Source organism: Erinaceus europaeus, unplaced genomic scaffold (assembly GCF_950295315.1).
Source record: "Erinaceus europaeus unplaced genomic scaffold, mEriEur2.1 scaffold_647, whole genome shotgun sequence".
NCBI classification, from domain to species: Eukaryota; Metazoa; Chordata; class Mammalia; order Eulipotyphla; family Erinaceidae; genus Erinaceus; species Erinaceus europaeus.
In genome coordinates, this window is record NW_026648171.1 from 5,344 (window position 1) to 21,278 (window position 15,935).

Here is a 15,935-nt window from a genome sequence, read left to right on the forward strand (position 1 = left end):
GCGGGTAACAGACGACCAGGGATTCATGGTTGAGCTGTAGGCAGTATCTCTTTATTCATGCAGGACGCAGCACAACCTATGACGAGCTAAGCTAAACTCAAGGTACAGTACAGTATAACTCACAATGCTGTCTTTATATATACTTGCCAAGTAGGGTGGAAACAGGATGTGACATAGAGAGGGTGGAGAGAAAAGTGACTGGCGAAAATCAGAGTGTGACAAGGAGGGGGCAGATTAGGCAAGAATCCTATCACTGAACCACCAATGCCCTGGAGGGAGGGTGGAACTTGTTAACAGTGGTTATGTAAATAGAATGAAGTGGTTATGTAAATAGAATAGTGTTAAGCAGGGGGGATTGAAACCAAATGAAACAGAAGGGGTCTCATGCATACCAACATTGTGCCCCCACCCCAGGCTCTGGAGACGCTGCCCTGATGCTGGGGGCCATGGCACAACGGGGGGCCTGGCTGGCCCTGGCCCTGGCGCTGGGCGCGGTGGCGGCACCCCCGCAGGACTGCACGGGCGTGGAGTGCCCGCCACTGGAGCACTGCATCGAGGAGGCGCTAGAGCCGGGCGCCTGCTGTGCCCGCTGCCTGCAGCAGGGCTGCGCCTGCGAGGGCTACCAGTACTACGACTGCCTGCAGGGCGGCTTCGTGCGCGGCCGCGTGCCCGCCGGCCAGTCCTACTTCGTGGACTTCGGCAGCACCGAGTGCTCCTGCCCACCCGGCGGCGGCAAGATCAGCTGCCAGTTCATGCCGTGCCCTGAGCTGCCGCCCCACTGCATCGAGGCTGAGGCCGCGGCCGACAGCTGCCCACAGTGCCGCCAGCTGGGCTGTGAGCACCGAGGCCGCAAGTACCCCGCCGGCCACACCGTGCACCTGCCGCCCTGCCGGGCCTGCCACTGCCCCGATGCCGGTGGGGAACTGCTGTGCTACCAGCTCCCAGGCTGTGACCACGGGGCGCCCGCCAACCTCTCCCAGCCCGAGGACGGGGTGCCCCGGCATCTCTACGAGGAAGACGCCTACGGCTATGAGCAGGAGGCGGTCGAGGCTGAGGCGGCTGCGGGACTGCCCGGGGCACTGCAGGCCAGCCTGGGGGGCCTGGCCGCGTTGGGGGGTGGGGACCACCCCCCCTCTGCCATCCAGGCCACCTCCTGGCTGGCCGAGCTCCCCAGGCCCACAGCGGCTGCTGCCTTAGGACCCCCTGCGCCCGTGCAGGCCAAAGCTAGGAGGCTGATGGAGGACAGCCTGGAGGAGGAGGAGGAGAAGGAAGAAGAGGAGGTACAGGAGGAGGAGGAGGAGCACACAACTGTCATAGAGCAACCTGTGACAGCTGCCCCTTCGCTGTCAACATCAGCTGGGCCTGGCCGCCCTGAGCAACCGGCGGCATCAGCAGAGGCCAGGGAAAGCCTGGAGGAGAACTTCATCCCAGAGGCCCGGGCCACTCCCCGCAGCACCAAGCAGGAGCCAGCAGGGCCCACGACACGACTGCCACTACAGCCCAGCGTGCCCAGCATCCCCCCCTCTGAGGCCACGCACAGTCCCTCCAGGAAGCTCACGGAGCCCAGCACCCAGGCTGTTCCCACCACCACATCTCCCCGAGTGATGACCCAGCTCCTGCCCTCCCCGGAAGCGCCCCGTCAGCCCCTGGTGCTGCCCCGCTCTCGGCTAGAGGAGGACATGGACCCCAACTCTGTCCATTCCATCCTCAGGGGTGACTCGCAAGGTAAGGCCATCACTCCATGGTCACCCTGAGCTGTGGCCTGTGATAGGCCCTGGAGGGGCAATGTGGAGGTAGGTGGGGAGAAGGACCCAGTTTTCAGAAGGGGGCTATGAGGGAGGCACGCCAAGGGTGCATCAAGGACAGCTTCCAGGAAGAGGTGGCTTGAGGGTTTCTGCAGCACTCCCTTCTACCCAGCCTCCTGTGCACAACTTTGACACCTGTGTATTGGGGTCCCCTAAGAGCTTCAGTTCCCCATCTGTCCAACTGGGGCCTGGGGTGGCAGGACTTGGCATAGTGGGTGTGGCCCTCACACAATGCACCTGTGCAGCCTGGTGCTTGATGCGGCTTTGCCCGAGGACCCCAAACTAGACTCAGCCAGCGCTGCTCCTGCCACCAGCCCCTCCGAGGCTTAGTCGGCGCTGAGGTCCCTGCAGAAGTGCTTTTTTTCTTCCACTCCCTGGAGGGTCCCCTGCCCCACCCTGCTCAGTTCGGGGTACGGTCTTTGTAGAGGACTGCTTGTTGGGGGGCCTGACTGAGCGCCCCTACTCCACTGGGGTCAGCCTGGCACAGTGCCCAGCACACGCAGAGTCCAGATGGGCTGGACACTGAGAGCCACTTTCTGCCTTCCCCCCAACAGGGAGGTGGCAAGCATGGAGATTTGGGGTGGGGTACACAGGTAGATTTCAGTAGAACCTCAGGAACGTGGCCTTGGTCAGATGAAAATGTAGGGGCTACCATCCTACCACCCCCACTCCCAGCCACCTTTCCTGCCTCCACTAGCCACACCCAGCACCCCTGTCACCCACAGATTCCTGTCTGTGCCAGGGCAGGGTGGGGGGGGCGTTTGCTGGTGAGCTCGGCTGGCAGAGCATGACTCCCATCTTGGGTTGTAAAGGGGGTGTGAAAAGAACAAGCCTGGGGAGTTTGTGCAGGTGACAGCCAAGGGCGAGGGGCTGCTGGTCCTGGGCTGAGCACCCCCAGGGAAGATGGGCCATGGAGACACCATTGCTGCTGCAGTGGAGGCCCTGCCCCCCATGATGGGTGAGCCCTGCGTGTTTGGGAACATGTCGGAGCTGGGGTCGTGCCTGTGTGGTACTTGCTCGTGATGCCTGCAGATGGGGCTGAGCTGTGCCCAGCTGATGCCAGGCTAGCCCCGGACCTGGGGGAGGGGTCCCCCGGTTCTGCAGGGCTAGCAGGGTGGGGGTCCTGTCTTGGCTGCTGGCTGCCTCTGACTGTGTCCAGATGTAGCCTAATGCAAGCCACATGCCCAGCTCCAGCAGGAACAGTGATGGCGTCTGTGGCAGCGGGGGCTTTGTGTGTGTGTGTGTGTGTGTTGTGGCGGGGTACACTCTGTGCATCTACCACTGGGCTGGCACAGTAGGGGGGGAGCTGGGGACCCCTTTCTAGGCCCCCTCGCCACTCTCTTGGGGGGGACTCCTGGGACGGGGCTGGAGCATCCCACAGCCTCTGCAGTGAGCCCCCCAATCCACTCCACAGAAGCAGACTGTGCAGGACAGACAGCCCTGGTACTCTGACTCTGGAGGGTGGAGGCCTTGGTAACCCGTAGGCTGGATTTAGCCAGTGTTGGGTGCTGGGCTGAAAGCCAGGGCCACGGAAACAAGGCTTGCACCCTACCGCTTAGCCCCACCCACCCAGCACAGCCCGCTGGGTCCTCTGAGCGTGCCAGGCTCCTGTGGGCTCTGCCCAGTGGTTCCTTTAACCCTCACGGCCATGTGTCTTGGAGGTGATGCAGTGGGTGAAACGCTGGACCCTCGAGCATGAGGTCCCCAGTTGAGTTTGTGGCTTCTCTCCTGTAGGAGTGATGCTTTGGCCTTCTCCTTCTCCTCCTCATCCCCTGCTCTTCCCCTCCTTTCCCCCTTTTTTGCCTCTAGGGTTATCTCTGGGGCTCCGTGCCAGCACTATGAATCCACTGCTCCTGGTGGCCTTTTTTTTTTTTTTTCTATTTTATTGGATAGGTCAGAGAGAAATGGAGAGCAGAGGGAGAGAAAAAGACAGACACCTGCAGACCTGCTTCACCACATGTGAACTGTCCCCCCCTGGAGGCGGGGAGCCGGGGGCTCAAACCAGATCCTTGCACTTCGTACAATGTTCACCTAACCCGGTGCACCACCTCCTGCCCCCTCCTCCTCCTCCCTCATTTACCTATCCTTATATCTCTCTTTCACTGTCAAAACAAAACCCTCACAGCTTCTCTCTGAGTAGTGCAGAGCCTCTGGGCCTCATACCCAGGGCCATCTGCAGGGGTGGGGGTGGGGGGCAGTATTTTCCTGAGTCTCCTGCTGTCAGTTCTGAGTGCTTGTGTGCACATGGGCTGTGGGGGAGGCCCTGTGACTAGATGACAGTATGACAAGATGACGTCCCTGTGAAGCAAAAACAAACAAACAAAACAAAACAAAACCCTGTCGTTCAGAATGTATTTGAAGCAGGGGAGACAGCTCCCCAGGGAGGGCACTGTATTACCAGATGAACAGCCCAGGTTCAAGGCACAGTACCACCTGGGAGCTGCGGTGGAGGTGGAGGAAATTCCCGTATGCTGTGGTGTCTCTGCCTCTCTCTGTCTCTCTGAGTGAAAAAGTGGCCTGCACATGTGTGAGGCCCAGATTTCTAAGGACTGAAACCAGAGAACTTGCAAAAATAATAATTATAACAAGGACAGCCAAACTGGCCCCCAGACTCTGTGAAACCCGTGGTGATTATTGGAATAAACTGGGGTATGTGTGTGAAGGAATGGGGGTTAGATAAAGGCTAGTGTTTGGGGTGAAGGAATTTTGGAGCACAGGAAATCCTAAAACATTACGACACTGAAGCTGTGTTCCATCCATCAGAAACAAGAAGCCAGTGTGTGCTATCCATCCGCCTCCAGCCTCACCGCTCTCTGGCCAGGTCTGTCTACCTGTCCTGTCCGGCTGTCTGCACCTTGTGGGAAGCCCTGGATCCTTTTGTGCTGGTCTCAGCCGCAGGCTTTCAGGGCTTCTCCATGCCGGCCGTGCACCCTTCCTTCCTGCCTCTTTCAGGCTGAACACAGTCCTGTTGGGGTGCCCTGCCGGTGGGGGTGAGTGGAGGTGTCGCCACCTCTTGCCTTTTTATAGAAAGGGATGTCACTAACTCTCGCAGCCTTGCCTTTCTCTTTCCTGAGGACTTATCTGGGTCTGGCATTGCTGGATCCTGGGTCTGGGCCCTCCCTGCCCGCAGGGTGTGTGTAGGGGGTTTCTCCATGCTGGGAACTGGGGCCGAGGGCCAGACTGCAGTGTGATGAGCCCATCTGGCCCTCAGTGGGTGAGTCCCCCGAGTGTGAATCCTGCCTCTGCTGTGTGACCTCCAACAGCCAGCTCATCCTCTCTGAGCTGACTTCCACTTCTGCATCTCCCAGACAGGGGCTGCTTTCTGCCGGCCCCCCAGATTACTGAGACAGGATGTCAGCCAGCAGAGCAACTGCTGGGACTGTGAGCCCCCTTTCTGTCCCTGGCTGAGGGCCCCAGCTTTCTGGAGACCCAGGGAAGGTTTGTGCTCTTATTTTATTATTTTTATTTTTGCCTCCAGGGTTATCTCTGGGGCTCAGTGCCAGCACTACAAATTCACTGCTCCTGGAGGCCATCTTCCCCCCCCACACCCTCAATTTATTGGATAGGACAGAGAAAAATTGAGAGAGGAGAGGGCGATAGGAAGAGAGAAAGATAAACACCTGCAGAGCTGCTTCACAGCTTGTGAAGTACCTTCTCTGCAGGTGGGGAGCCAGGGACTGGAACCTGCATCTTGAGCTTCCTATCATGTGTGCTTAGCCGACTATGCCACCACTCAGCCCCCTGGTCTGTGTTCTTACATGCACAGATGTTAATGTCTCTCCTGGTGGCCTGTTCCCTCCTGCTCAGTAACAGAAGGTCCAGTGAGATTAGGTGTGTGCGTGTGTGTGTATGTGTGTGTGAGGGGGGTGTTCAGCTTCTCCTCCCCCCCTTTGGCAACACAGCTGCCTCCAGATGTGCAGTGTAGAGCTCCTCCTGGGCTCTCCCAGGCCTTCCCTCTGCTCTTGTGTCTGTGCCTGCCAACTGACTCAGCAAAGGCCAAGCCCAAGGTCGAGATCTTTCCATCGCTGGCTCGGCCTGGCTTGAGGCCCCCTTCACCTCCTCAGGTTCATTGAGTCAGGAAGGAGTGTTTGTTTAGTAGATACTATCACAGGGCCCCCTTCAGGGATGGGGTCTTGAGGCACAAGAAGTTGAACCAGCTCATCCAAGGTCACCGCTACCGCTGGCCTCGCCCTCTCCCCAGCCACCTCCCAGCTTCTGGGGGACAGCAGATGTGGCCCCTCATCCCCAAATTGAGGCGCTGGCCAGCTGCTGCAGATGTCAAGGGTCAAAGCCTGACCCGGGTGGGACAGGTAGGCCTGGGTCTGTCTCTGAGCAGAGCTGAGGGTTCTGGGGTTCTCTGGGCCCCAGATGGTGGAGGGGGCGGAGGCAGGGAACAGTCTCTACAGGAAGCTGGGAGTGGGTGGTGCCCTGGGCAGAGAGCTCCCAGGGTCCCAGGTAAGCAGAGGGGTGAGGTGGGGAGGCACATCCTGCAGCAGCCCTTTCCCCTACCCTTTCTCATTCAGGACACCTTTTTGGGCTTCATGTTACAGGCAAGGCTGTGCTGGGTGCCAGGGGACCATAACATGCAAGCCTTTGGAACACACACACGCGCGCGCGCACACACACACACACACACACACACACACACACACACACACACACACACACACACACACACTGGAAACAGCCAGATGCCCAAGGCAAAGCAGCTGGTGGGAAGGAAAGGAGCACTGGTGGGTGGGGCCCTGGAGACCTCAGTGCCCTTGAACTTGGGGCCAGTCGCTCCTCCTCCCCCCAGCTCTCTGGGAAGGGGAGGCCCAGCCAGACCCATTACTTTGGTTTTCTGGAAGTAGCCTGGGATCTGAGCTGGACGTGAAGGCTCTGACTCTGCAGTGTTGACAGCTAGGTCAGATGCGCAGACATGTCCACAGAGCACACAGAGGCCACCAGCTTGGCGTGCCAGCTGCCCAGCTCCTTCCTCCTACCCACACAGCCAGCACAGCTGGGGCCTGAGGCTGAGGAGCCCGCCCTGAAGACGGGGCCCCCAAGGTCCACACTCTCGGCCCCTTGCTCCCCTTCCTGCCCAGCACAGTCAAACCCACAGGTAGAAGGTGGCTTCCCCCTGGGGGAGGGGAAGGTGGAGTGGGGGCACCAGCAAGGGGAATGGGAGCTGCCCCCGGTGTCTGCAGGGAGCCAATGGGAGGAGTGGCCGGGGTGCTCGGTCAGATGAAAGGCGGCCACACAGGTGTGCTGGCTCTCCAAGGTGTCCCCAGGCTTTGGGGTGCTGTGTACTCAGTGGGCAGGGGTACTCACCGCCCCTTTGAGATGGTGGACACAGATGCTGACCCTGGCTAAAGTGCCCTGCCCACAGCAGGGGTGGGGTCTAGAGACGGGGCTGAGCTCAGACACCTGAGCATGTTTGCTTCTTTGTAAAATCTGTCTATTGAGCCCAGGTGGTGGCACACTTAGTTAACTGCTCACATTACAGAGTGTAAGGACCCAGGTTCAAGCCCCTGGTCCCCGTTGCAGGGAGAAAGCTTCAGGAGTGGTGAAGTAGGGCTGCAGGTGTTTCTTTGTCTCTCTCCCTCTCTATTATCCTCCTCCCCTCTCAATTTCCCTCTGTTTGTATCCAATAATAAAAAAATAAAAATATAAAAATAATTTAAAAAATAAATAAGATCTATCAATACACTTATCTCCCTGTCTATACTCCTTACCCTTCATCCATCCATCCATTCTTTTTTTTCTCATGTTTTCTTTAAAAATTTTTTTATTATCTTTATTTATTTATTGGATAGAGATAGCCTGAAATCAAGAGGGAAGGGGTGATATAAAGGGAGAGAGGGGGGCTGGACAGTAGCGCAGCAGGTTAAGTGCACATGGCGCAAAGCACAAGGACTGGTATGAGGATCCTGGTTCGAGCCCCCTGATCGCTTCATATGCGGTGAAGTAGGGCTGCAGGTGTCTATCTTTCTCTCTCTCTCTCTGTCTACCCTCTTCTCTAGATTTCTCACTGTCCTATCCAACAACAACAACATCAATGGCAATAACAACAAGAGCAACAAAATGGGAAAAAATGGTTTCCAGGAGCAGTGGATTCCTAGTGCAGGTACCAAGCCCCATTGATACCCCTTGAGACAATAAAATAAAATAAAATAAAATAAAATAAAATAAAATAAAGAAAGAAAGAAAGGGAGAGGGACAGAGTTGACACCTGCAACACTGCTTTACCACTTGCATAGCTTTCTCCCTGCAGGTGGGGGCTGGGGGCTTGAACCTGGGTCCTTGTGCATTGTAACGTGTGCTCAACCAGGTGCACCACCACCCGGCTCCTCTTTCTTTTTCTTTTTTTTTTTAAATTGTTTTACTGCCTGGTACCTTTCACTCTACTCTGAGTATTCAGTCACTGGGGTCACTGGAGGGGACAGTTAGGAGCTATTTGGGAGGACCGGGAGGAAATAGTCCAGGTTTACTTGTGGGCCATAGTCCTGGCCCACCCCAGACTTGGCAGAGGAGCAGAGAGCTGCTGGGTGGGGTCTCTAGAACTTGCCAGCCCTAGGCCTGGCCCTGGGCTCCTCATTGGGGACATGCGAGCCTGAAGCCACACGCAGGCCCCTGTCCTCACTTGCTCTGACCCGGCTCTCTCTGGAGGCTGCTCCATGGCTTCCGCATTTCTACATCCACACCGCCAGGGCCAGCGTGGCCAGTGGGGGCCTCACAGGAAGTGTTCTGTGCTCCGCTTCCTGTTTGCATCCCAAAGAAAAAAACAGATGCCCAGTTCCCATGGACTACTTCAACTTTTGCCTTATTTCCACCCACTGCCTTTTACTTGTGTGTCTCTTCTTGTAAGGATGGGCCCAGGGTGGGTTGACTTCACCCTGTAGTTTGTCCTCTGACTTCACTGTGTCCGCAGCCTGGACGGGAGACCAGACCGTCTGGTCAAACAATACCCAGAATGAAGTCATTTTCAACATCCGTCTATTAAACTGGGTGTCTGCTGGCCTCCAAGCCTCCGCACTCTCCTGAGTCAGTGTTGCTTCCCAGGCAGCAGAGTCTCTGAAACGGGGGATGAGAGGCTGTTTGCACTCTCTTGGGGGGTATGAAGCAGGTGTTTTCTTTTTTTTTGGGGGGGGGGGTGTCTGGAGTTCCACACCTTAGTCTGAGTTACACTCCCCTGGAATCACTGAGCAGTGAGAGGCTCTCTTTCTACCCCTCTTTCCCAAGCCCCCATCCTGGACACTGTGCTTGGAGGCTGGCCCTCTGCTGCCCACTGGACTCTGGGGAACTGGGCTGAGACCCTTCTCTGGAGGCTACAGGGATGAGTCAGAGGGGGTAGGGATACAGTGAGTGTCCATGTGGAGTGGGAGAGGGGTGCTCACCCTCCCTGTGGAGGCAGGAGTCTGGGGGAGCCATATGGGGTGGCCAGGAAGGCCTCTCCCCCAGCCCCAGCCCCCAGCTGTTTCGGGGTCATTCTCTGTGACCTGGGGGCAGGAAAGCTGCACAGGAGCCCTTCCTGTTGGCCCACTTTATGGTCACTGTAAAAACTCCCCAGGAGACTCTAGGGTCTGCAGGTGCACCCCCTTAGCCTCCTGGCCCCCACCCCAGCTTCAGCATCTCCTGGAATGTTTGCTCAGAGACCACAAACACTGTCCCCTTCTGTCCAAACAGCGCAGGCTGTTCTCTGGCAGCTGTGTCGGCCCCTCCTCCCTCCGGCCAGGTGTGGACACCCTGGGTATCATCAAGGCAGAGCCTCTCTCTCCCTGGGGACTTTACCCAGAGGGGGTGCTGCCTGTGGAGTCGTGACCCAGGTGTTGCTCAAATTGCCATTGTCTTGTGATCAAAGGGGCTCCTGTCAGTGACCCTCAGAATCTGTTTCTAACATACGCTTCCTGAATTCCGGCACACCTGCCTCGGGCTGAGAAGCAAACAGAACAGACACAGGAGGTCAGCAGTGAGGGGTCCCCTAGCATGTTGTGGGGGTCCCCTTCTGGAATGCCCCAGGCCAGCCCAGCCTCCCTCTAAGAGGCTAGGTGACTTTCTTGTACATCTGTGAACACTGAGCTGGCCTTACAAGTGTGTTCAGAAACTTGCTCTTGGTACAGCGTTCACAGCTCTGAGTTTGTTTTCTCAACACTTGTCTGGTCCCCTGTCCTGCAGTCTCCCAGCCTCTGCCCAATTAGCAGGACTGCTGTCATCTTTGACACATCTGCGACTCCCGCGTTTGTGCCCCTGTGGGGGCATCTGCTAGCAGCTGACGTGGGGGAGCCCTGGCTACAAGGTCTTTATAAATCCTGCAGTATATCAGGGTGCTAGAGGGAAAGGCACCAGGTGAAAGTGACGGCTTTTTGGGAGCCGGGTGGTGGTGCACCCAGTTCAGTGCACATTTGCACAAGGAGCCGGGTTCGAGTCTTTGCTCCCCTACCTACACTGGGGTGTGTGCGTGTGGGTGTTTCATGAGTAGTGAAGAAGGTCTGCAGGTGTCTCTCTGTCTCTCCATCTCCCCCTTCCCTCTCAATTTCTGTCTGTCTTATGGAAGAAAATAGAAAGGGAGAAAGAAAGAAAGAGAGAGAGAAAGAAAGAGAAAGAAAAAAGAAAAAAAAGAAAAAAATGGCCGCCAGGAGCAACGGATTCCTAGTGCTGGCACTGATCCCAGTGATGACCGTGGAAGCAATAAAAGCCGACAAAGACTTTCATGTGCATATGTGAAACATTTGTTCCTGGGTTCCAGCTTGGGCACCTTGAGCTGCTCGAAGCCACACACACAGTTCCCGCTCGAGGAGGACAGTCACACTGTCCTGCAGCCTCCCTTCCTTCCCTCCTACCTCCCACACCGACCCTGTCCCTCCAGACCTGAACACCTCACCCTTCCTGCCCCCCAGGCCCCAGATTCCTCCCACTTCTGGCTCACTCCTGAGTCTAAGAATCCTGGGTGCCCTGAAAGGATCCAATTCATAGAATACTTGTCGTTTTGTGTCTCACCTGTGACACTTAGCTGTGGTGGGGGAGTAGGGGGATGGAGTGGGGTGGGGGGGAGCTCTGAAAGTCTTTTTTAAAATATTTTATTTATTTTAATGAGAGAGAGAGATACAGAGAAAGACACAGTGAGACAGAGACCAGAGCACTGCTCAGCTCTGGCTTACGATGGGGATTGGATCTGAGATCTCAGAGCCTCGGGCACGAGCCTTTTGCAGAACCAGTGTGCTGGCTCCCAGCCCTGAAAGTCTTTAGTTAGAGTCAGGCAGTCACCAACTTGTTAAGCACAACATTACCACAGGCCAGGATCTGGGTTCAAGCCCCTGGTCCCCACCTGCAGGAGGGAAGCTTCACAAGCAGTGAAGCAGGCCTGCAGGTCTCTCCCTTTCTATTTGGGGAAGGCCGTCCTCTTCAACCGAGCGCGCAGCTTCAGGAGGGACGCACATGGAACGGTGGGGGAGGAAGGGGACACCCGCCTAGCCAGCCAGATCAGCCAAATCAACCCTGGCGATCACTGGGGTGATAGATGTCGCAGCCAGATCACCCTCACATCAGGTCTCTCCCTTTCTATCTCTCCTCCCCCTCTCAATTTCTCCCTGTCCTATCTAATAAAATAAAAATGAAGAAATTACAAATGGAAAAATGGTCGCCAGGGTGGCAGATTCATTTTCCACACACTGAGCCCCAGTGGTAACCATGGTGGCAATAAAGTCTTGAATCCACCCGCAGAGGGGCGGCATGACCGCAGGAGCAAAGGGTCACCCTAGAGCACACACCACAGGGGGAACTTAGGCGTGCCCTGGGGGCAAGGGTGTTGTTTCCTGTCTGGGGCAATGGGCTCCCCTAAGTGTGTGTGGATGGGCGGCTGGCTGCCTCCTCAGCCTGTTGCATCCCCTGCCTTGTGAGAGTGTGTTTTCCTGGGGGACTCACCCCTGCTGCTCAGGTGCGGCAGATGAAGGGTTCCCACCACATGCCCCTGCCTGGCCCGGGAGCCTGGCTCTGGCAGGCAGGGTGTGCCAGGCGGTCGTTGGCATGGTTGCCCTCCCTCCCGGGAGGTGGAGAGAGCCTCTGGGTCAGTGCTGAGCCATCACAGCAGGAAGTGGCCTTCACCTCTGTGCCCACAGAGCTCAGGAAGAGCCGGCAGGACAGGGTGGCCACACATCTGCTCAGCCTGAGCTTGTGCCCAGTGGGGAGTGGGCAAAGGGAAACCCAGAGGACAGCGGGAAAGGCAGGGCACCGCTTCTGCTGCTAGATGGAGCAGTGTCCTCGACACCACCATCCACCTGTTGTCCATCCATCCACCCACCCATCCACCCATCCATCCATCCATCCATCCATCCACTCACCCCCACGTATATCAATGTACCCATCATCATCCTCCCATCATGCACCCCCCCATCCACTCATCCGTCCACCCCGTGGGCTCATGCAGTGACTCACACCCTCCAGGCAGAGCCACGAGTCACCTGGCAGTGAAGTAGGGGAGGAAAGTGCCCCTGCAGCATGGGCTGGAGGTGAGTCAGGGCAGTCCTCTCTGAGGAGTGAGCATCCCAAGAGAGCAGAAAGCACAGCCCTGCAGAGAGTGGGCTGTGGAGTGGGGCACGGGGCAGGGGCAGGGGTAGGGGCTGGAGATTCCAGGCAGGAAGCAGGCACCAAGGTCCTGAGGCAGGAATGAGCCTGAGATGCTCTGGGAGTTGAAAGAGTGAGTGTGAGGAGCTGGAGAGGGAGACGAGGTGGGGAGGGCAGGGAGCTTTGCTGTGCAGGTCTTTGTAAAGAGAGTGGGGCACCCTGTGTGTGGGGGAGGCTGTGGGTGGAGGAGAGACAATCTGACTCCCGTCTCTGAACCATCTTTCTGGTACTGTCTGGAAGGGGGGTCTGGAGGAGGACGAAGTTGGGGAGCAGGGACTTTGCGGAGTAGAGATGGTGGCAGAAGGAGGGAGCCTGGGACACCCTGTGGAGGAGGCACGGAGGAGGAAGGGTCCCAGCATTGGTGGGTGTCTTTCCTGACACAGGAAGGCCCAGGGAGGGGCGTTTGAAGCTAAAGCAGTGGCTGCCCCATGCCTGGCATCCAGCAGCCAGGGAGAGGCCAGCATAGACCCTCTGAGAGGCTGTTGCCCCCAAGCCAAGAGGCTGTGGCGAGTCTGGGGCCCAGGGCATCCAGGCAGAGATGGGGGTGGGAACCACCACACTTGGCCTCTGCCCAGTTCCCCTCCTATCCAGAGTGGGGCCCCTTCCAGGAACGGGGTCACAGCCAATGGGTTCCATTGTCTGGAAAGGAGAGACAGGGTGGGAAAGGGCAGGAGAGAATGGCAGGATGCCTGCCAGGCCGGGACTGAAAGCTGGCACCTGGTCAGGGGGTGGCTGGGGGTGGGGTGGGGTGGGGTGGGGTGGGGTGGGAGGGAGGGAGGGAGGGAGGGAGGGAGGGAGGGAGCACCATTCAGCTGGTAGGGAGGCAGGAGCCCCTTCTCGGGCCAGGGACACCTTCAGGCTCCGCTGGATCAAGTGGCCCTTGTGAAGGATGTGGGGAAAGGCTGGGGAGAGACAGAGGCTTGTGCTTTGCAGTGTCATCCATCAGATAGGTATGAGGGCCACTGGTTGTGAGGACCACTGGGTGTGAGGGCCACTGGTTGTGAGGACGACTGGGTGTCAGGACCACTGGGTGTGAGGACCACTGGGTGTGAGGGCCACTGGGTGTGAGGACCACTGGGTGTGAGGGCCACTGGGTGTGAGGCCCACTGGGTGTGACGGCCACTGGGTGTGAGGACCACTGGGTGTGAGGGCCACTGGGTGTGAGGGCCACTGGATGTGAGGGCCACTGGGTGTGAGGCTCACTGGATGTGAGGGCCACTGGTTGTGAGGACCACTGGGTGTGAGGCCCACTGGGTGTGAGGGCCACTGGGTGTGAGGACCACTGGGTGTGAGGCCCACTGGGTGTGAGGCCCACTGGGTGTGACGGCCACTGGGTGTGAGGACCACTGGGTGTGAGGGCCACTGGGTGTGAGGGCCACTGGATGTGAGGGCCACTGGGTGTGAGGCTCACTGGATGTGAGGGCCACTGGTTGTGAGGACCACTGGGTGTGAGGCCCACTGGGTGTGAGGCCCACTGGGTGTGAGGACCACTGGGTGTGAGGCCCACTGGGTGTGAGGACCACTGGGTGTGAGGCCCACTGGGTGTGAGGGCCACTGGGTGTGAGGACCACTGGGTGTAAGGACCACTGGGTGTGTGGGCCACTGGTTGTGAGGACCACTGGGTGTCAGGACCACTGGGTGTGAGGGTCACTGTGTGTCAGGACCACTGGGTGTGAGGGCCACTGGGTGTGAGGACCACTGGGTGTGTGGGCCACTGGGTGTGAGGCTCACTGGGTGTGAGGGCCACTAGGTGTGAGGACCACTGGGTGTGAGGACCACTGGGTGTGAGGGCCACTGGGTGTGAGGACCACTGGGTGTGAGGCCCACTGGGTGTGTGGGCCACTGGGTGTGTGGGCCACTGGGTGTGAGGACCATTGGGTGTGAGGACTACTGGGTGTGAGGCTCACTGGGTGTGATGACCACTGGGTGTGAGGACCACTGGGTGTGAGGCTCACTGGGTGTGAGGGCCACTGGGTGTGAGGACCACTGGGTGTGAGGGCCACTGGGTGTGAGGACCACTGGGTGTGAGGCCCACTGGGTGTGTGGGCCACTGGGTGTGTGGGCCACTGGGTGTGAGGACCATTGGGTGTGAGGACTACTGGGTGTGTGGGCCACTGGGTGTGAGGCTCACTTGGTGTGATGACCACTGGGTGTGAGGACCACTGGGTGTGAGGCTCACTGGGTGTGAGGGCCACTGGGTGTGAGGGCCACTGGGTGTGAGGGCCACTGTGCTCGTTCCAGCTCTTCCAGTGACCTGACTCGCCCCCACTGCCTGTCATCTCACTGAGGCCTGGGTATTCATCAGTCTCTCTGTCCCTGTAAATCAGTTTTGGAGAAGGCTTGGGAAGAGAGACTTCAGGTCAGTAAAAGACATTTAAAAGAAAGAAAATAAAACTAGTAGCTTTCTCTCTGAAAAAGTTGGCTCAGAGTGGTGAACTAGTAAATTTTATTTTTGCCACCAGGGTTATATCTGGGGCTTGATGCCTGCATGACTAATCCCCACTCCCAGCAGCCATTGTTTATTCTTTCTCTCTTCCCTCCTCCTCCTCCTCCTCCTCCTCTTCTTACTTCTTCCTTTTTTTTTTTTAAATAGAGACAGAGAGAAGTTGAGTGGGAAGTGGAGATAGAGAGACTGAGAGATGAGAGACGCCTGCGGCCCTGCTCCACCACGCCTGAAGCTCCCCCTGCTAGTGGGGACGGGGTGCTGAACCCGGGTACCTGCGCATGGTAACAAGCTTTACCCAGCATGCCACCACCTGGCTCACTGTTTTTTTTTTTTTCAATGCTGGTTGGGGGAAGACTGTCCTTACTGGTTTCCCCTTGGCCTGCACCAGTTTGTAGTGTCCTCCTCAGCGCACAAGTTCCCAGTCCCCACGGTGTCACCAGCAAGCAGCTCCCCCAGCCAGCAAGAGGCGCTCGGCACCCTGCTCTGATGATCTGAGCTGTGGAGGGTCACCTGTGCTCTACCCGGCGGCTGCTCCTAAGCCTCGCTGACAGAGATGCCGTTTCAGGCTCTCCTCCCATTTTAAGGGATATTTTTTTTGCATGTGAGCTGTGGGAGCCTGACCCCACTGCTGATGTGCGGCTGTGCCCTCTGCTGGCTCTCCACACATCTGCCTGTTTCTCTGGCTGTGAGCACGTGCCTCCTGGTCACACACATTTCTGTCTGTTGTGTCGTGCTGCTGTCGGTTGTGTTTTGAGGCTGCCCCCGCCCCCGTCACTGTCAGGACTTCTGGGTCTCCTTCCAAGGGCCACACAGTTTGCGGCTCACATCCAGGCTCAGTCTGCGTGCGTGTGTGGCGCAGTTCAAGTGCTCTGTGTCCCCTCTCTGCTGACCTGATTTCTCCACCAGTTTCTCTCGAGCTCTTGTGACCGTCTCCTTAGGTTTCTGTGCCGTGCTATGTGTGCCCACGCTCCAAGAGACCCCGCGCTCACGCATCCGTCATCCACACTTAGCTCCCACGTGTGTGAGCTCTGCCACTCTCTCCTCTCTCTCCTCTCCTCTCCTTCCCCCCTCCTCTCCTCTCT

General features: G+C 57.8%; 1 protein-coding gene across 2 annotated transcripts in view; it reads left to right on the forward strand.

The window, feature by feature from the left end:
• Positions 1–403: 403 nt before the first annotated feature.
• FBLN2 (fibulin 2) overlaps positions 404–15,935 on the forward strand; it is a 33,786-nt gene continuing 18,254 nt past the window's right edge. For both annotated transcript variants that reach the window (XM_060184794.1, XM_060184795.1), the window contains exon 1: positions 404–1,725. In XM_060184794.1, coding sequence (XP_060040777.1) covers positions 435–1,725 — 1,291 coding nt within the window. In that variant the 5' untranslated portion in view covers positions 404–434. The remainder of the gene's footprint in view (positions 1,726–15,935) is intronic.